The sequence below is a fragment of the Danio aesculapii genome, chromosome 23 (assembly GCF_903798145.1).
Source record: "Danio aesculapii chromosome 23, fDanAes4.1, whole genome shotgun sequence".
NCBI lineage: Eukaryota > Metazoa > Chordata > Actinopteri > Cypriniformes > Danionidae > Danio > Danio aesculapii.
In genome coordinates this window covers 5,336,894-5,357,636 of record NC_079457.1, presented here as the reverse complement: position 1 = coordinate 5,357,636, position 20,743 = coordinate 5,336,894, and the positions used below count along the sequence as shown (strand labels likewise).

Sequence of the window (20,743 nt, the reverse complement as noted above, 5' to 3'; positions counted from 1 at the left end):
TTAAGATGATGTATAAATCGCAGATTACAAAGCATTTCAGTAGTGTTTTGTCTTAACATATTGAGCTTGCACTTACTATTCTCCACATCTGTGATTTGATGACAGCTGAAAGGGTTAACAGAAACTCAAACTCTATTTTTTTTTCTTTTTAGTCTCCTCCTCCTTGCACTCTGTTGCCCTGTTATAAAGCCCCTCACTCTCTGCTGCTCTTGTGTTTGTCCTAAACTCATCATGTTGGCGGCTCTCCTTAAGTTAGACTGTTCCTCTGTGGGCTTGACTTTGTTCCTGGGCTTTATTTTTCTGGTTCTGTTTGAGATCTTCAGGATTAATTCCTACAAAGGTCGATTTCCACCTGGTCCAACACCTCTGCCTTTTGTGGGAAACTTACCACAATTATTGAAGAACCCGATGGGCTTCAAAAGATCTGTAAGTCTTTGCTGTTTCCTAGGTTGGGGCTTAACATTTATCTGTATTTAATTTAACCAAAATTTGATTTACTAAATTCTAAAACTAAAATGTAAAAACCACACAACAGTTTGTAACCGGTCTGTTATCTTTTGCGAGCTGCATGTATTAAATGACCTTTGATTCATTGGAGAGGCTTATTAGCATTCAAGCTGACATAGACTGGGCTCTCCACAACACAAAGAGTGTGAACTTGGGCATTATGCATTAAAACCTAGTCACGATTAACACCTTAGAACAATATAAAAGGCTGAAATGCGATGAGAGAACTACTAATGAATTAACATTGTTGCTGATATCTACAGTAGATAGCAAAATTATTTGCCCTCCTATGCAATATTTATTCTTTTTCAAAAATTACTGAACAGATTGCAGATTTTTTTCACAGTATTCCCTATATTTTTCATTCAGGAGATGTTAATTGTTTTATTTTGCCTAGAATAAAAGCAGTTTTTTTTAACCATTTTAAGGTCAATAATATTAGTCCCTCAAGCATTTTTTTTCTTCAAATACTAACTATTTATAAGCAGCAAAATGATTCATGAGGTTAAAAAAATAATAGTTGATAATTTGCTAGAAGTGTACCTATACAAAATGTGTCACAGTTTACTTGATTATGCTTTCCTCTGTTAAATAAACTATTATCCTGTGCCTACCAGTAAAAACATTTAGTAACAAGATTTTGAATGGAGAAGTAGTACATGTTGTTGCCTACAGCTTTTTTTTTAATCAGTTACAAACTGAATCTGCTGTAAATGTTTTTCAAACAGTTGTCTCAATATGGAGAAATGGCCACTGTGTTTATTGGGAGCAAGCCAGCAATAAGCATCAATACAATCCAGCTGGCTAAGGAAGCCTTAGTACAGGATGTTTTTTCTGGAAGACCTCCTATGCCTATTTTTGACTGGATATCTTATGGACTTGGTCAGTAACACTTTTAATAATAATACTTTCCAATGAGGATTTATTAGAAATGTAATGAAGATAATAATAATATTGCTGTAAGTTGAAGCATCCCTACTGAAAAAAAAACAGCTTAAACCAGCCTAGGCTGGTTGGCTGGTTTTAGCTGGTCAACCAGGCTGGTTTTAGAGGGGTTTTGGCCACTCTACAGCCTAGACTTAGCTGGTCAGCTAAAACCAGCTTGACCAGCCTGGCCAGGCTGGGAGTCCAGCCAAAACCAGCTATGTCCAGCTTAAACCAAGCTGCTTTTAGCTGGTCATTTCCAGCCTGACCAGCTAAGACCAGGCTGGAAATGGCTGGACACCAGCCTGGAAGTGGCCAAAAACCCTCTAAAACCAGGCTGGTCAACCAGCTAAAACCAGCCAACAAGCCTAGGCTGGTTTAAGCTGTTTTTTTTTCAGTAGGGATGAATTATTTTCTAATAATTCAATGGATCAGAGTCAATTATTCTACTTGTATTATGGTTAATAAACCTAAAGACACTGTTCATGGATTTGTATTTCAAGAAATTCGTCTTTTTTCCCCCCTCCAGACAGCTAGTGTGCAGTACTAGTTTCTCATCATATCTAAAACCTGTTGTTTTGTTTTGATTGTATTTTTGTCTGCCTGGAACTACTTTAGGCTAAATTAAAACCATGTCACTATGCTAAAGATGTGTATGCTAGAAGGTCTGTTTCTCTTTCTTAGGTATAGTAATGGTCACATTTAATCACTCCTGGAGGCAGCAGAGACGGTTTGCTCTGCACACACTCAGAAACTTTGGTCTGGGGAAAAAAACAGTAGAAGATCGTGTGTTAGAGGAAAGCCGATATCTGATTGCTGAAATACTCAAAGATGAAGGTATGAAATGTTCATGCTCAATTTAAATGATGCTTTCTCAAACATTTTTTATTCATGATAAAAATTTTGTAGTTAAAGGTTCAGGCTTCTTTTTGCATTATTATTTTGACAAATATTCCTCATTGCCTAAATATTGCATTGGATATAGGCTCTTATTTTTATTTGTAGGCAAGTCAATGAATCCCCAGCACGCCTTACAGAACGCTGTTTCCAACATTATCTGCTCTATCGTGTTTGGAGATCGCTTTGAGTATGATAACAAACGCTTTGAATACCTTCTGAAAATCTTGAATGAAAACATCATGCTTGCAGGATCAGCTGCAGGACAGGTACGATCAAACTCTTCATTTTTCTTTTTATGCATCTTCATCCTTGTAGTATTTGTTTTTCTGTAATTGAATAAAGCCAAAATTTGGTAGAATTTAATAATCAATGCATCCTTTCCATAACATTATCAGTTGTGTCTGCATTGCCATGTTTAGAGAGAAATACCAGAGTACTGTATCCTTATCTATTGATTACAAACTCAAAATGTAAGATGTTATTTGTTAAGAGTATAAGATATGTTAAGAGTAAAAGAGTTTTAAATTGTAACTGTAAGTTAAAATATTTATGTACACTGTAAAAAATATCCACAAATTAGCAGTTTTCAGTATTTTCTCATTCATGTTTTTATTTTTTTCCTGTTTATTTATGCATTTGAATTGCATTATGAGGCCTTGATTTTTCCACCAAAAACTTTTAACCTTGAAAAGTTAGAGAAAGCGACTTTTATGAACATTTTTAATAGTTTAGTGATATTTTGTCTGGGTTGGTGATGTATATTATGCTACAAATATCTTGTAACAAACTGCCAGTACATTTTATTTTACTTTACAAACTTATTTCTTTATATTATTTCTTATTTGTTAGATTATTTCAAACTAGTAAAATGTCACTTTGTTAAACTGTAGAGTTGAATTTTAGAGAATCAAAAGTCAACAGAGCAGAGATCAACATCCCATAATGCAAATCACAACCGTAAATAAACAGAAAACACCTGTCAATCACAAAATACAGAAGGCATTAATTTATAAAAAATTTTTATAGCATAATATTGAAAGCTCTGAAATTCCTGATCCCTGTCAAGGACACCTGTTAGACTCTACAGGCTTATGCGCACACACACACACACACACACACACAGATAAACAGCACGACACTTCCTGGCCCCAATCCAACGCCTTCGTATGCTTTCACCCACTGGAGGGGGTAGGCGGGTCTGTGACCAGCGCCTCCATGGCTGCAGGACCTGATGGCTGCCCGCCCTTACCGGACTATATCCACACCCCCTGTTCCCATCCCCTGTGGCAATGTTATGTCTTGTCGGTTTGTTTTTTTGCTAGATTGCTGGGGCTTTTTCTTTCTCCCTGATCTCACATTGCTCTAACTTAAGAGCAAGGTGAGAGGGAGTTTTTTTTGCCTCTATTTCCTAAATGTATTTCCTGTTCCACCTCCTGTTACCTGTCTTCCCTGGAGTTGTGATGTCTGTGTACGGTCGGGGGGTTCCATTTACCTGCATTTCGTTGCCTTGTACTTGTACATGTGTGATGACAATAAATTGAATCTAATCTAATCTAATCTAAAGATTTACTTGATATCTAATATTGTTTTATCTGTCTTAGATTTTCAACTTGGTCCCCTTCATCAAGCATTTCCCTGGTCCACACCAGAAGGTCAAGCAGAACGCCAATGATTTATTTGGTTTCATTCGGGAAGAAGCTAAAGAACACAGACAAACTCTGGATCCAGACAGTCCACGAGACTTCATTGATGCCTATCTGCTGGAGATCGAGAAAGTGAGATCATGAAAGAAGGCTTCTCATATGTATTCAGTTGTTGTTTCAGCAAACTAACACTTTTTTTTTAACCTCGAGCAGCAAAAGTCCAACAAAGACTCCACATTTCATGAAGAACACCTGGTTGTGTCAGCAGCTGACCTGTTTCTGGCTGGAACCGACACCACAGAAACCACCATCAGATGGGGACTCATCTACTTGATTCAAAACCCAGATGTACAAGGTACTAAAGCAGTTTCATATGGGTCATTGTCCGATTCAGTTCATCTTTATTTCTATAGTGCGTTTTACAATGTAGATTGTGTCAAAGCAGCTTAACATAAATGAAGTTCTAGTAAATTGAAATTGATTCAGTTCAGTTTTCACAGTTTAAGTTCAGTTCAATTTAGTTGAGTAATGTAAATGTCACTGCTGAAAGCCCAAACAGCCTGGTGACATTGCAACTTTGGGTGCACATGGTCCTCCAGAATGGTTTGGTAGTCATTGGCAGTGTTTTGTCCGTCTAGCACAAGTATTGGATCTAGGGAATGTTATGATATTGCAGTCCAAACCATCACTGATCCACCCCCATGCTTCACTCTGGGCATGCAACAGTGTTATACTTCTTTGGGGCTTCTCCACACTGTAACTCTCCCAGATGTGGGAAAGACAGTGAAGCTGGACTCAGCAAAGAACAATACATGTCCACAGCCCAAGATTTTCACTGCTGGCATCATTGAAACAGACAGTTGCCATTGGCATGAGTGGCCAACGGTTTGGCTATAGCAGCCCAACCATGAATATTAATGCTGTGGAGCTCTCAGCGAACAGTTTTGGTGGGGAAAGAAGAGTTAAGGTGCACATTTAATTCTACAGTGAGTTGGGCAGCTGTGGTTTTATGTTGTTTTGGATACACTCTGGGTTAGCACCCGGACATCCACTTCAGACAGCTTCCTCTTGCATCCACAGTTACTTCTGTTGGATGTGGTTCTTCTTCTTGGTGGTTTGCTGACATTACTCTGGATATCGCGGCTCTTGTTAATCACAAAGATTTGCTGTCTTGGTCACAGATGCACCAACGAGACATGCACTGTTGCGTTGGCAGGTGTGTTTGTTTGTGTGTGTTTGTCTCTCTCTCTCCCTCTTGCCACCTGCAGTCGACGTGCCCTGGGATTGGAGGAGGTTACCCAGGGCGTCCTTTAAAAAGAGAACAACGGGCGTAGGGCGGGAGAGCGAGTTTTGTTGGCGTGTTGTTTGAGATTGTGATAAAGTTATTCCTGTTGTTGAGTTGTTTTCGTTGATTGTGTTTCTCGTGCTGTTGTCCTAGTGTTGACTTTGTGTTGTATACCCATCCGTATTTCCCCTATTATTTTGTTTTGGTTTGTGTGTTTGTTGATTGTCAATATTGTAAATAGATACACGGTAAGAGGCAGTAGGGGTTGGACGCCACTTTTCTTTTTTGTGAATATTTTCACCTGTTTTTTTTTGTTAGTCAGGGAGATAGGTGTAGATTTAGTATTTTTATTTCTGTTATTTTATTAGGTGTAGTAAGTTTCATTTGGGTGTTTAGTTAGTGTATTTTTGTTTATTATTTTTCTGTGGGTTCACCCCGAGGTATTTGGCTTCACGTTTTTCTTGGTGATAAAAAAAAAGAAAAGACAAAAAAAAAAGACAAATAAAGAGACCCTACACAAAGGGGTTATTAAAAGTGAATTTTATTTGTCGGGTGTTCTTTTATGTTGCGGCCTTGACCCTAGACCAGGGTCGTAACACGCACCAACAATTTGTTCTCGTTTGCATTGCAATATTTTAAGCAAAACTGACCCACTAACATATAACCACTGTCCAGCCTCTCTCAACTAAAAACTATTTTTATTAGAATGTGAAATTAAGACTGCTAGGCAAGATTTTTACAACTGAGAGCAATTTGATGGATGTTTTTAAATATGTATCCCCAAGAAGTATTTTAGGTATTTATCATCAATCTGAAAAAAATACTTTTTTATATAATCACTTATTGTATTACAATGTTGTTATATATAATATGTTTTTTTTATGTATATTGATCTTGCTATGAAATTATATGGCATTGTATGTTCTCTTCTAGGTTGTTTTTAAGTTGTTCGAAAAACATCCTCCCTGCAACATTCTGGAAAGTTTAGTTTTTGGTTACCAAAAAAGAGAACATTCCCAAATTATTTTTATTTGATTCCCAATATAGTATGGGACCACTTGTATTTGCTGGGTCCTTAACTTTTTTTTCCTAACTATTTGTTGCACAACACAGAGCGATGTCATGAGGAGATTGTTCAGGTTCTGGGTTACGACCGCTTGCCCAGCATGGATGACCGTGACAGACTACCGTACACACTCGCCACTGTTCATGAGATTCAGCGATGTGGAAACATTGCGCCTAAATTGTTGCATGAAACAATTCGGCGCACAAAACTACATGGATATGACATTCCTCAGGTAAAAAAAGGAGGATGAGTGAATGAAGTTAAGTAATTGTTCACTGTTTTTTTCATGGAAAGAATCACAGGATCTCCTGAACATGAAAACCGAAATAGTAATCAGATACCAAAATTTACACTACCCTTTTTTTAGAGACCTTTTTTAGGATTTCCCACATAGTGATGAAGATATTGAGGTGTTTTCCCCTGGTGTTTTTCTTTTAGACTGATCGAAATTTTGTGGCCAACTTAAAGGGATAGTTGACCCAAAAATTTACTTTACCTTGTTACAAACCTTTGAGTTTCTTTTGTTGAACACAAAAAAAAGATCAACCAGTGATTTCCTTAAAGGGCACCTATGGTAAAAAATCAACTTTTCAAGCTGTTTGGACAGACATATGTGCATGTATGGTGTATAGACCGTCATATTGGGGTGGTATAAGCACACCCAGTGCTTTTTTTTAGTTTAACAACATAAAAAACGGTGGACCAATTGGAGCGGTTTTCCAACCGACCGCAACTTTACGTAGGAGAGCGGTCCCCCCGCCCACCAATATTGATTGACAGGCGCGTAATCATATCCTCAGTTTGTTGATTCACGTCCGCCATTTTCAGCGTGAGTCGAAGCGATATCACTAAAGGAACACGCTAGCTCTATTTTTAGATGCAAGGCTCATTGGGCTCAACACAAGATCAATATTCTCCACATTATTGCTCTAATCGGAATTATTGGTTGTATCTTTAGGTAGGTTTGCAAACATGTGTACTTCTCATTGAGTCTACCTTATACTTCAGCCGTTTGCATTTCTCGCGATCCCAGAAGCTCCCTGTGATCTTAACTAGCATGCGTTTTAGAATTCTAAACATCGGTTTCTATCAGGGTACACTCAAGTCGACGGTCAGACTTGAAGCGCCGTTGTGTGTACCCTGATAGAAACCTATGTTTAGAATTCAAAAATGCGTGGCGCGATGATTCGGGACAATTCATGTTTCTGCCGCGCCACAGAGAGTGTCTGGTGTGCCGTGTCGCGGCTTCGAGCGGCGCATCCGGTGCCTCAGTCAAAGTTAATTCAGTGTACATGGTTATTGTAATGTCAGTGGTTACAAGTTTTCAGCCTTCTTCAAAATACCTTCTTTTGCATTCAACAGAAGAAAGAAAATCATAAAGGTTTGGAAACGAATGTATAAGATTTCATTTTTGGATGAAATATCCCTTTAAGGCTACATGAAAAACTAAAGAATAAAAAACATGAAAATGCGTCATTTATTTAAAAGATTTCACCATATGATACAGTACATATATTCAGTGATACAGTACATGTATTCAGATAGGGCATGCAAAATAACCATTTATTTTTAAAAAGTTTCATTCAACTCTGCTAAACTTTCCTCACACAGGGAACTACAATCATAGCAAACTTTACTGCAATTTTCAGCAATAAGGAGCACTGGAAGCACCCCGATGCATTTAACCCAGAGAATTTCTTGGATGAGAACGGACACTTCAGCAAGCCGGAGTTTTTCTTTCCATTTTCACTGGGTGAGTCAGCTGTATGTGAAAGTAATTACCAGATTTAAAGGTTTAGTTCACCCAAAAAATGATAATTCTGTTATTAATTATTCCCCGTCATGCAATTTCAAACTCTTGAGACCTTAGTTTAGCTTCTGAATACAAATGTAAATATTTTAGATGAAATCTGAGACAGTTAAATGTTGCGGACTTCATCTCTCGCCACGAAGAATTCCCGACACCACTGGCCTGGGTGGATCACGTCTGCAGTTTATTAAAGACAGGACAGTGATAATCACCACACAGACACACTCTCAGTTCTCTGAGAGTGGCATACACTGAAAAGTGAACCGCTGTCCCCCCTAACACTGAAGCAGATTAACAACTCAAAGATAATACATGACTACAAAGACACAAGTTGGACATAAAATGACAATATTTCTTGATGATTTTAACTGCATGATGATTTCAAAGACATAATCCACCTTTTTAAATTATGTTTCAAGGGTTCACACTTAGCTCATGACTTACGAAGCTTGTTTGGCATGCTGTCCTGGGAGAGAGAGCCCTGACCTCAAGGGATCCTCGAGTCCAGGGCTCCCTCCCTTTGCGAGGCGAGGGGAGATTGAGCTCAGGGCGATCTCAAGGCTCCCCCGCAGCTAAGGCCAAGATGAACTCCCTTAGAGCGAGATGTCTAGTAGAACAGACTTGAGAGCCTATTTGGCTTTGAGGAAAAACCGGGGGATCCCGGGAAAAACCCTGTGGACGCGTGCCGGCTCCACCCCGAAATGCCGGATGCTATGGCAAGGAGCCAGAGCCGATGGAATTCCTGCTGGGCCACCTATACTGGATAAAGGTGGAAGGAGGGGAAGGCGGGGGGTTTCTTCAAGATGAAGATAGTTGCAAAGAGAAAAGAGGATATATATATAGGAACTTATGTGATGCTTTGATTGGAGGGTTGTAATTAGCTAATATGAGCCAGCTGTGTTAATCATGAGCACGTACTCCTCTCGAAATTAGTTTAAGATATTAAACTTCACTTTAGTAGCAAAGTCGATAGAAAAGAATATATTTTCCGCCATAAAAAAAAATGTCGCGAGCGGTAACTTGAACCAAGCCATTAACAGCTCATAACACGAAACTCATTATATACTGAAAAATGATGTTTAACAGGCCCACTATTCGACTCAATCCAGCATCAAAACATGTCATCCACTCATATGAACAAACATTTTAACTTAATCGGCTATTTTTTAACCTCGGAGCACATTCACAACATACCTGTCTCACTCAAGTCCAAATTCGTTCTGAGGAGAGCTGGACAGAAGCCAAAGGAAGTGACAACACACAACATAAAACTGGTTTTAGGTTTTTGGTATTTTTAGGTTATTAATAATGTTATTTGGACGAAAAAGAAAATAATAAGAAAATTTAATTATTTATTTATTAAAAAAATTAAAGTTCACTGGAAGAATCCAAACAAAAACACTACATAAAGGTACAAAAACAGGCAAAAAAAAATCTGATTCCATGTGGGCCTACATATAATCTCATATTTACATATAACCTCATATGCACACCCAGCCTGATCTCACGAGTAAACGTAAGTATTTTACGTTTTGACAGTTTAGTGGCTAATTCGTACGAGTTCAGTCGTACAAAATTGTACGATTTTAAAAAGGAGGCGTGGCACCTAACCCCCACCCCTAAACCCTACCGTCATTGGGGGATGAGCAAATCGTACTAAATTGTACGAATTAGATCGTACGAATTCGTACGAATTAGCCACTAAATCAAAAAGTTACGAATTGCTGTGAGATTGTGTTGGCACACCCTATACTAATGGTCTCAAACTCAATTCCTGGAGGGAATACAAAATGTAGTGCCAGTCAGTTTTCATGATGGGTGCTGGATTTGGATTGAGCACATGTCAGGTCTAAGTATCTGAGAATCGTTTCCCAGGTAGTAAAGAATTTTCTGTTAGAATTGGACCTCTTAAATTTGAGCCTTTTTAAGTGGATGAAGGAGACCATATCCTTTAACCAGATTGAAAAAGGAGGTGGTAAAGGAGATTCCAGTTTTTTAGTATTAACCGCTTGCCTAGAGTGAGGGAGATGTTTTGGGAGGGCGAGGGAGTGTTCTGAAACACCAAAAATAGCAAGCTCTGTGTCAGGTTGGAGGGAAATGTTACAGACCTTGGAGTATAAATCACACATTTTTGTCCAAAAATTGAACAAAGAGGGGCAAAATCAAAATACATGAGCATATACATATCACCTCATATGCACACCCTATACCAGGGGTCACCAATCTCGGTCCTGGAGGGCCGGTGTCCCTGCAGAGTTTAGCTCCAACTTGCCTTAACACACCTGCCTGGATGTTTCAAGTATACCTAGTAAGACCTTGATTAGCTTGTTCAGGTGTGTTTGATTAGAGTTGGAGCTAAAATCTGTAGGACGCCGGCCCTCCAGGAACAAGTTTGGTGACCCCTGCCCTATACCAATGGTCTCAAACTCGATTCCTGGAGGGCCGCAGCTCTACATAGTTTAGCTCCAACCACCTCCAACTCACACCTGCTTAATAGTCTCTAGTAGTCTTGAACACCTTGATTATTTGGATCAACTTTGTTTGATTAGGGTTGAAGCAAAATTGCAGAGCTGCGGCCCTCCAGAAATTAAGTTTGAGACCTCTGTCCTATACGGACAATGAGAAGAATAGAACTCATAGAATAGGACTGTTGAAGAAAGTCACTATTTTGTTTGTTTTATGTGTGCACAAATGTATTCTCATTCTTGATAATATTCTGATTAAACGCATCTGGTCTGTTTTTTTGGTTATTTGTTTTGCGACTTCAAATGTCTCTAAAACGTTGCTGTCTATGGAGCATGAGGGAGCTTTCAGACTTAATCTACAGTATCTTAATTTGCGTTCAGAAGATGAAGCAAGGGCTCAATGGTTTGAAAGGACTTGATGCATTTCATTTTTTGGGTAAACTAACCCTTTTAGCACAAGAAAAAATATTTTCTGGATTGATTTGTGTGTGTTATAAGGACCGAGGGCCTGTCTGGGTGAAACGCTGGCGAGGACGGAACTCTTCTTGTTCATCACGTCTCTCCTACAGAGGATTCGTTTTTCCTGGCCGCCCAATGCAAAACCCATAGACATGGATGGCATTGTGGGTATAGTTCGCTCTCCTGAGACCTTTAACGTCATATGTCGTAGTAGAGACACCAAAGACTGAAACATGTTGGACATCATATAATCACACACTGAAGATCAACAATAACAACAAAGCTGCAGAGAGACACAAGACAACGTTCTAAACCTCACGCTGCAGATTTTTCTATGCAAACACAGTATAGTGTCACTAAAACTGAATCTGAGATTTTTGGTAACTACAACTTGTATGAAGATTTATAGAAACTTTGGTTACAGTAGCTATGTTTAGAGATGCCAAGATGTGAATACAATTTGAAAATGTGCATTACAAAAACTTAAAGTATAAACTTTATCCAATAAGAAGTTTTGTGCATAGGTTTAATTTGGATTGTTGGATGTAAACATAGCTACTGATTTTAACTTGTCCTCCTCTTTGATTGATGTAAGATTGTGTGCTATCTATTATTTTTATTCCCAGGATGCAGTCTCAGCTTACGTATCCAAGTCTGCATCCAGATACTATTGGGATTTTTGCATTTTCATGCGGATGAAGATTTGTTTTTTAACGGGGCACAAATTGTGAAACATAAAAAAACCATTTACTTGTGGACATGGCCTAAATCTATAATTATCTGTTCCCATGTAATTTTAACAATAAAACAATGTTCAACATGTTTGAACATTTAATTAAGCCCAGCTATGTTTATCCATTAAACCTACACTAATTTGAAAGGGGGCAGGTTTATTTTGTTTTCATTCTAATAATTTTGTAATTAAACAATTTAGTTTGTAATAAAATGTATCTTCATGTATGTGGTTTGTATAGTGAACTTTTGTACGATGACATGCCGTTGAGCAGTTCTCTTTTATACTATACGTATACTGAAGACAACATGCAAGAAAGTGCCAAGGACAGCCCTTTAGCCCAGGGGTGTCTAAACTTGGTCCTGGAGGGCCGGTGTCTTGCAGATTTTAGCTCCAACTTGCCTCAACACAACTGCAAGGATGTTTCTTAAAAGCCTAGGAAGACTTTGATTAGTTAGCCCAGGTGTTTCGGATTCTGACAAAAAATCTGAAATAAAAAAAGAAATTGTAAACAAAACAATGTGACATGGCTTTAAGGACCAAAAAAAAAAGATATTGGATATTGGACAGCAAGTGGTTCCCAATCCCATGCATTTACAAACAATGAGCTCAGCACATCAAAGCATTAGGGCAGGGGTCACCAATCTCAGTCTTGGAGTGTCGGTGTCCCTGCAGAGTTTAGCTCCAACTTGCCTCAACACACCTCCCTGAAAGTTGCAAGTATTCCTGGTATGAGCTTTATTAGCTTGTTCAGATGTGCTTGATTAGGGTTAGAGCTAAACTCTGCAGGACATCAGCCCTCCAAGTGACCCCTGCATTAGGATTTCCAGCTACACCCAGCACATCTACCTACACTGCACACAAAAATAAGGCACGTTACCTTGTTCACTACTCAGGGACTTCCCTCCCGCAATGGTCACCTTTCAGACACAGCCACTTCTTACTCCTTCACACACCATACACATGCAATTCTTGAAACTCCACTAATCAATACTAGGCCTAAGGCAATGAGCTACTAGACTAAAGGCAGCCGTGGTCTAATGGTTAGAAAGTTGGACTTGGGATCCAATGGTTTGAGTCCCAGTACCAGCAATGATTGTTGGTCTAATGAATATCCACCTCAATACCACGGCTGAAGTGATACCATTGACTGCTACCTGGGCAGTCCACTACTCTTGGTGTGTGTTCATGGGTGTAAGTCACGTTGGATCAAAGAATCTGCTGAGAATGCATAAATAGATTGTTAATTCAACCCTGACTCAACACACAAAAGTCTATCTGACAGTCTAACTTCATCTCCGGAGAGACTTTCGCCCCTGATTGACTTCCAAACGTACCTACAACTCACAACCTTGGAACTCCTGCTTTGGTGCTGTACGGTGATCAGTTTTGTATGCCTCCTTTTAAATCATAGGTCTCAAACTTGATTCCTGAAGGGTCACAGCCCTGCAGTTTTGCTCCTAACCTAATCAAACACAACATTTCCAACTAATCAAAGTGTTCAAAACAACTAAAGAGACTATTAAACAGGTGTGAGTTGGAGGTGGTTTGAGCTAAACTATGCAGAGCAGCGGCCCTCCAGGAATTGAGTTTGAGACCATAGTTTTAAACAGCCCATTTGTATTCTGTCCACAGGTAAATCTAATCAGAGCAGATTCTCAGAATAGATCTCAACCTTCTACAGCTGGGTGAAGAACATTGATCTTGTAGGACTAGTGTCTCTGCAGAGTTTAGCTTCAACCCACGAGCACAACTGAGCAAGCTAAGGTCTTCGGAGTTCAAGCCAAACTCTGCAGGAAAGTGGCCCTTCGGGAAGGAAATGGGAAAAGGAATGTTTTCCTTCTTTTGTAATGGTCTGTAACTGGCCCTATATAATTGTTTTATTATTATTTAAAGGTTAGCCAGTGAAAGAAGAACAGCATATAAGCAAATGTTTACTGTTAAATCTGTGTATCTGTGTGTTGTAATATATTTTTAATACTTTTATTTAAAGTTTTTTTTTAAGTATAACAAAACAAACAACATTGTTTCAGAATATACACACTTTGCAGGTAAATATAATTTGAATTGCCATACATGTGGGTTCGCCTGTTGGAGATACAAAATGTAGTGCCAGTCAGTTTTCACGAGGGGTGCTGGATTTAGATTGAGCACATTTCAGGTCTAAGTATCTGAGAATGGATTTCCAGGTAGTAAAGAATTTTTCTGTTAGAATTGGACCTCATAGCCTTTTCAAGTGGATGACGGAGACCATATCCATTAACCAGATTGGAAAAGGAGGTGGTAAAGGAGATTCCAGTTTTTTAGTATTAGCCGCTTGGCCACAGTCATGCCTAGAGTGAGGGCTTGTTGGAAATGTTTTGCGAGGGAGTGTTCTGAAACACCAAAAATAGAATAGTCTGTGTCAGGTTGGAGGGAAATGTTACAGACCTTGGAGTATAAATCACAAATTTTATGGGACTTTTATTTTGTCCAAAAATCGAACAAAGCACATGAGCTGTGGTTTCCTCTGTAATTTCACACTTGTCACTAATAAGTGAAAGTTGGTTAAATAATAAACTTGTGTTGGTCAAATAAACCAAAACTTTACTAAATTGTTACCTTGAACAGTGCAATACAGTATAATATAGTACTTTTTCCCAAATTTCCCCAAAATGTTTGTAGTTTCTGTAGTTTGTTATTCTTGATTTATTTGGATGAAGACAGGGAAGGTTAATAACATGTCAGTCACTCTGTCTCCACGTCTGCCTCTGCTGTTATGAAGTTCCTGTCAGTCTGCATCTCTTGTTTTTGTCCTCAACTCAATCTGTCATCATGGTAGTAGGTCTTGTGAAGTTAGACTTGGCCTCTCTGGGCTTGACTCTTGGGGTTGATCATGCTTGTTCTGTTTGAGATCTTTAGAATTGATTCCAACAAAAGTCGATTTCCACCTGGTCCAACCCTTCTGCCTTTTGTGGGAAGCATACCTCATTTCTTGAAGAACCCAATGGGCTTCATAAGATCTGTAAGTCTCTCATTTTGAAGCTGCGCTGCTACATTTTGAACAACACATGCATTGAACTTGTGTGAACGTGATGTAAATGTTCTTCAAACAGTTGTCTCAATATGTAGAAATGTCCACAGTGTATTTTGGGAGAAAGCCAGAAATAATCCTCAATACCATCCAGCTTGCTAAGAAAGCCCTGGTTCAGGAAGCTTTTCCTGGAAGACCATTTCTGCCTGTTATAGACTGGCTATATAATGGACTTGGTCAGCAGCACTTTTCTTTAAAAACTTTCAATAGAGGGTTTTCACAGACATGCAATAAAAGAATCGTATTTGTTTCCCCAAAAGACCTTTCAGTGAATAGATCAGTATCCATCTAAATGACCTTTGCACTGCATAGGACCTTATGCACATTAATAAGGTTTCATAGATGTTAAAGTTTTTTTATGGAATCATAAATAACAGAATTTATTTTGTGAGAGTGAACAATTGAGCAAAATTTCACTATACTAAAGATGAGTATATTCGAAGGTTTGTTCTGTGGAATGTTGAGATCGCAGGACCATGTGACACCCCTTCTCCTCCTTTCTTCCTTTACCACGGGGAGCTCTCGAGAACCACCGATCTCGTACTCCCCTCACATGCTCTATGGACCAGGCGGGAACCCTGGGCTCAACTATCTCCGAGCTCAGGGTTCTCTCCCGGGACAGCATGCCAAACCTGCTAACAGTTGTCAAACAATATCTAAGTGTGAACTCTTGAAATGACATAGATATTGAGGTAGAATTCAACTGAGGGGTTTTCATCTGGCCTTCTCTTTTAGACAGAATAATCCTTTTGTGGGCAGCTTTAAGCTTTTGTTTGACCCCTTTTACCTTATTTCCATTATAAGATACATGTATACAGATAGGAGTACAAAATAATCTTTCACTTGTTAATAGAGAAATAAGAAAGAAAGAGAAGTTTATAAAAAAAAAACTTATTCTTATTGGGAACTGCAATCGTGTCAACCTTTGAAGCAATTTTCAGCAGTAAGGATCACTGGAAGCATCCCGACACCTTTAATTACAAGAAATTCATAGATGAGAACGGACACTTCAGCAAGCCGGAGTCCTTCATTGCATTTTCTCTGGGTGAGTCAGCTGTTTGTCAAATTAATAAACAGATTTAAACACAAACCATGGTTGCTGGATTGTTTTGTGTTTGTTTTTCAGGACCAAGGTCTTGTCTGGGTGAGATGTTGGCAAGGACAGAGCTCTTCTTATTCATCAAATCTCTCCTACGGAGGATTCATTTCTCCTGGCCACCTGATGCACCTGAGCAGTCTTGTTCGCTCTCCTCAGACCTTTAATGTTATCTCTCATAGCAGAGACACCAAAGAGTGACTGAAACATGTCAGACATCATATTATCACACACTGAAGAACATCTCTTTTATTCAGGCCTCTGAATGGTCACTAGGCTTTATTCTTGGAGTTATATCACCACCTGCTGGTCTAGTATGCTCTTGACAGTGTATTATAGCATGCTGTTTTGTTTTCATGTGTGTTTCAGAAACAGGGTTTACCTGGTTCTCCCACACACCAGTGCATAGTCTCATACTGTTACAACGTAGTTTCAGTGTCTTTTCTGCATAGCATAGCAATGCATAAGTTGCAACAGGCCCAGGGTGGGCCAAGTGACTCCAGGTGGGCCAAAAAATATAAGTATATATATATATATATATATATATAAATATAAATATAATTTTTACAGTCAATCCAGTTTTAATTTAGTAACTACCTGTAAGAATTTTTATTTCTACACATTACTAAATTCATCCATAACAGAGTTCACACAAACAATATAATTAACTGTTTATTTCTCAAAGTAATACATTTAAGCATTTATGTTTGGTAATAGTCGAATTATAAAAATTAAATATGCTTTTAATAAGATACTGGAAATAATTGCTGTTTTTAAGGAGTTTTACTCTTTAACTTTTTGAAATGTCAAATATACATGCAATAAAATCACCCATACTGCTTTTAATGCATATAATAATCTTTACAAGAACTGTAACTAGTGCTGGCAACCCAGGCTCATTCTGAAAACGTAAACTCACTGTTCTCGCGTAAACTCACCAGAGGCCGCTGTCGAACGACCGTCTATCCGACTGGCTGAATGATTGACTGGGCGACCGGCCAATCGGCCAGCTGACCCACCCTCCTCCTTCCTTGAACCCAGGGCCGGCGCGTCCATAGAGGCGACCTAGGCGGACACCTCCCTCACCACCCGCGTCCTCAGCAGTTATATCCGCGCCTAGGGCAGCAAAATAGAGAGGGTGGCGTCCGCGACACCTCCCTCACCACCTGTGTCCTCAGTTATATCCGCGACCATACCCCCCCCCCGGACCTCACTTTGCTAACGGGTCCCTTTAGTTTTCACTTTTGGTTTGAGGGCGGCGTGATCGTTCTTTGCCTAGAGCGGCAGTTCAGCTTGCTCCGGCCCTGCCTGAACCCAACCAATTTTACCGATTGACTCGCCTGCCCGCTTACTTCCCTAAACCCAATCAACAATTTACAAAAGCCCTCATCTGATTTTTACCACGTTTTCAGATTTTACCACATTCTCACCCTGTTATGAACTTGTTCACTTTATTTCTTGGATTCTGTTTTAGTCTTACCTGGTTTCTGGAATCGATCTTCCCCGGACTCAAACCCGGTCATCGTTGTCAGCTCCTCTCTGCGTCTCATGTCCGCCAACGTACAGGACGTGCTAACCAGACAAGCTAGTAGCAGCGGGAAAACCCTCCACACAAAGGTAAGCGGTCAGCGGGTAAGCGCTAAAAGGAACAGCATCATACCGCCCCGTAGCGTTTGTTTAAAAAAATGAAATGCAGCCATACGTACCTCCGGCTACATAATTCGCGGTCTCCAGAAACGTCCGCGGGTCTACGTTTTCTTTTGACGTTTTTTCCTTGTCAGCTAAAAAGTCCCAAAATAATAATTTGAGGGATTTAAAGATAAAAATTGGCAATCGGCAGCACTTTACACAGTTGTCTTATTTAAATAATGGAATCAGTGATATTGATATTAGTTCAGTTGTTAACATCTCAGTATTGTTTATACAGGTCAACATTTATTTGCATCAAGAGAAGGGAGTGCGAGAGAGCAAAGCGAAAGCAAGATTATATATGGATATGTATCAAGATATTGATTTTTTGATGTTGAACTTCACTACTGAAACTGCCTGTGATTTGTCCATTTCTGTGCGTCATTAATAGATTTAATATTTGCTCTTTCCGTGAGAAAAATGCTATAATGTTTAAGCGGGCCCAATACATCTTCCAATTACCCTACTCAGTGCTGCTGAACTGTTTGCGTTCTTTAAGACTAATTCTATTGTATGAATTACGACTGCATGAAATTATATTAAAGGGAAGTGCGTGTGGTAATGCGCGCTGAGGCACACAGAAAGCTGTGCTCTATGTCGAATTAAGTTCTTTTTTTATCTAATGCAGCTTGAATGGTTTACAATTATTACAACGTACTTTAATCAAGATTGTAAATGAGCCTGGCTTGCCAAAACATGTTTTTAAAGCTCACGGTAACATCGCTATGCTGCTTATGAAATGCAACGCAAAAAAAAAAAATAATTTATCTGATGTGGGGCCAGAGTGGGCCAAGCTCCTGATTGGGTGGGCCAGGCCAAACCTGGTTCCCCCATGAAGCCAGTTGCAGTTAAATTTCTCTATTAACTGTACATATGTTAGTATGTTTCATTCTACTGTCTATTATTCATATTTAAACGTATATCTTGATGGACAGCTTTGCAATTTTTAAGGCTAAGAGATTATCTCTCATTAATTTCTCAATGATGATAACATTGCAGTCAGATTCATTATAAAGTACTCTGATAAATAGATATTTAATACATTATAGCATGCTTTTTTTTGTTTTCATGTGGACAGAGAATGTTTTTAAACAGAGGAAATTTTGCTTTTTAAAAATGATTAAGTACTATTAATAATTATTAAAAATTCTTAAGGAACGTGTGGACATGGATTAAATATATAATTAGATTTTCTCTGGTAGTTCTGACTCTTTTAGTAATAAAAAATGACTAAATAACTAAATAAAAAAGCTGACTGATGTATCTTAACATGTTTAAACATCGAAGTACAGCCATTTTTTTTTTTGTTTCTGTATTTAAAAAAAATACAGTAATACAAATGCAACATGCAAATAACATGCAGTTGAGCAGCTAATGAAAGGTTCCTTTAAGATCTATTACACAAAATAAATCTTCGGACAATCAACGGCCCCTCTTTGCTTCGTCTTCAGCCTCACCTAGCATTTATGTTAATCTGATTCTTCCCATGCACATGAATGCCAACTCCAACTACACACAGCCATCAACCTACACTGATCACTTCCACTGTTTGGAGGTGTGACTCTTAGATACTCAATTTATTCATAAGCAGTCCAGAGACTGACCTTAATTACTCATTCATTCACAAAACCCCATTCAGGAAAGAAGGTCTAGCTGGGACTTTATAGTTCAGTTTTAAAAGTCCACTCATCAATACTAGGCCCCGGTGCAATGATGAGCTGCTAGATTGTTAATCTAATCCAACCCTGACTCATCTCCACAACTCAGTACCTTGGAGCTCCTGCTCCTGTGTTGCTTGCCTCTATTTAAAAAGTCTATTTGTATTCTGTCCACAGGTTGAATCTAATCAGAGGAGTCGCATCACGAGATGTCAGCAATCTACAGCAGGGATGGGGAAAGTTGATCCTGTACTTTAGCTCCAACCCACAAACACAACTGAATAAGCTAATCAAGGTTTTAATGTCGCCATGAAATTTAAATATAGTCTTCCTATTTTTATATGTAGATAATAGTTCCTGCTATAAACAATGTATCTGTGTAATTCATTATTTTATAAAAATTAATTTGCCCTCATAAACTTTAGTCAAGCACCATATCCTTCCCTCCCCCTCGAATTGACTTCCTTCACTTCCTGATCACATGAAAGTTGGGGTTATCATTGGGTCACGTTTCTGCATTGAGTGTGTCCATTCATCAATCTTCCTTCATTTTGTCAGCAATGCTTATCTTTCAACATTTCAATCGGTTACCAAAGCACAAAACCACATCTCTACCTTTTTTCTCAATGTCATGATAGTGAAAAAAAGGACAAACTTCAGTCAACTTTAAAGAGCCCCTATTATGCATTAAATAAAAGTCGTATTTTGGTTTTGGGGGTCTCCAACAACAGGCTGACATACATGCAATGTCAAAAAACACTTTCATTGTCTTATAATATGCATTTATGTTTACCTAATTATCCCAAAGACTCCCAAATGATTCATTCAGCGATTCATTTGTTCCCAAACCCCTCTTTAGCATGAGGCTAATCTACGCTGATTGGTCTGATCTCACAGTCTATTGCGATTGATGGACTGCATTCAAGGCGAGACAGAGAGAAATGGCCACCACGGCTTATTCACAATTTTGAAGTAGTCATAGTGCAGAGTGTATGTGTGAGCATAACTAGCACTCCTGTTTTTCCAGGGAGTCTCCCGTATTTCAGACCCATCTCCCGCCACCCTCCCGTTTTGTTATTTCTCCTGGTAAAACTCCCGTAATTTCAGCTGTAATTTAAAGAACTTGAAAACCCTTGTGAACTTTGAGTCCTTTTCTCTGTAAAAGGAAAGAAAACGGGAAAAGGAATTTCTCTTGTAAAAGACTTTACTGCTACTGCTGTTTATTTGTGTAGCAGTATCAAAACTTTACAAATTCCAGAAAATTTGTGGAGAAAACCATCATTATAAACTTGCGTTTGTCAAATAAACCAAAACGTTTCTAATTTGTTACTTTGATAAATGCTGTAAATGGAGAGAATATTATATTATATATTATTTACTCTTGTAAATAGTAGTCTTGTGATCCGTTCTATGCTAATGAATGACTGCTGACTTG

The 20,743-nt window shown here is 38.8% G+C and overlaps 1 protein-coding gene across 1 annotated transcript; it reads left to right on the top strand.

Annotated features, from left to right (window-relative positions):
* Positions 1 to 113: 113 nt before the first annotated feature.
* LOC130216889 (cytochrome P450 2C23-like) lies at positions 114 to 12,019 on the top strand. The gene is made up of 9 exons (XM_056448796.1): positions 114 to 426; positions 1,236 to 1,389; positions 2,116 to 2,268; positions 2,437 to 2,597; positions 3,933 to 4,106; positions 4,188 to 4,329; positions 6,373 to 6,557; positions 7,937 to 8,078; positions 11,099 to 12,019. Exons 1-9 carry the CDS (start codon positions 232 to 234, stop codon positions 11,287 to 11,289), a joined length of 1,497 nt encoding a protein of 498 aa, XP_056304771.1. The 5' UTR covers positions 114 to 231; the 3' UTR covers positions 11,290 to 12,019.
* Positions 12,020 to 20,743: the final 8,724 nt, after the last annotated feature.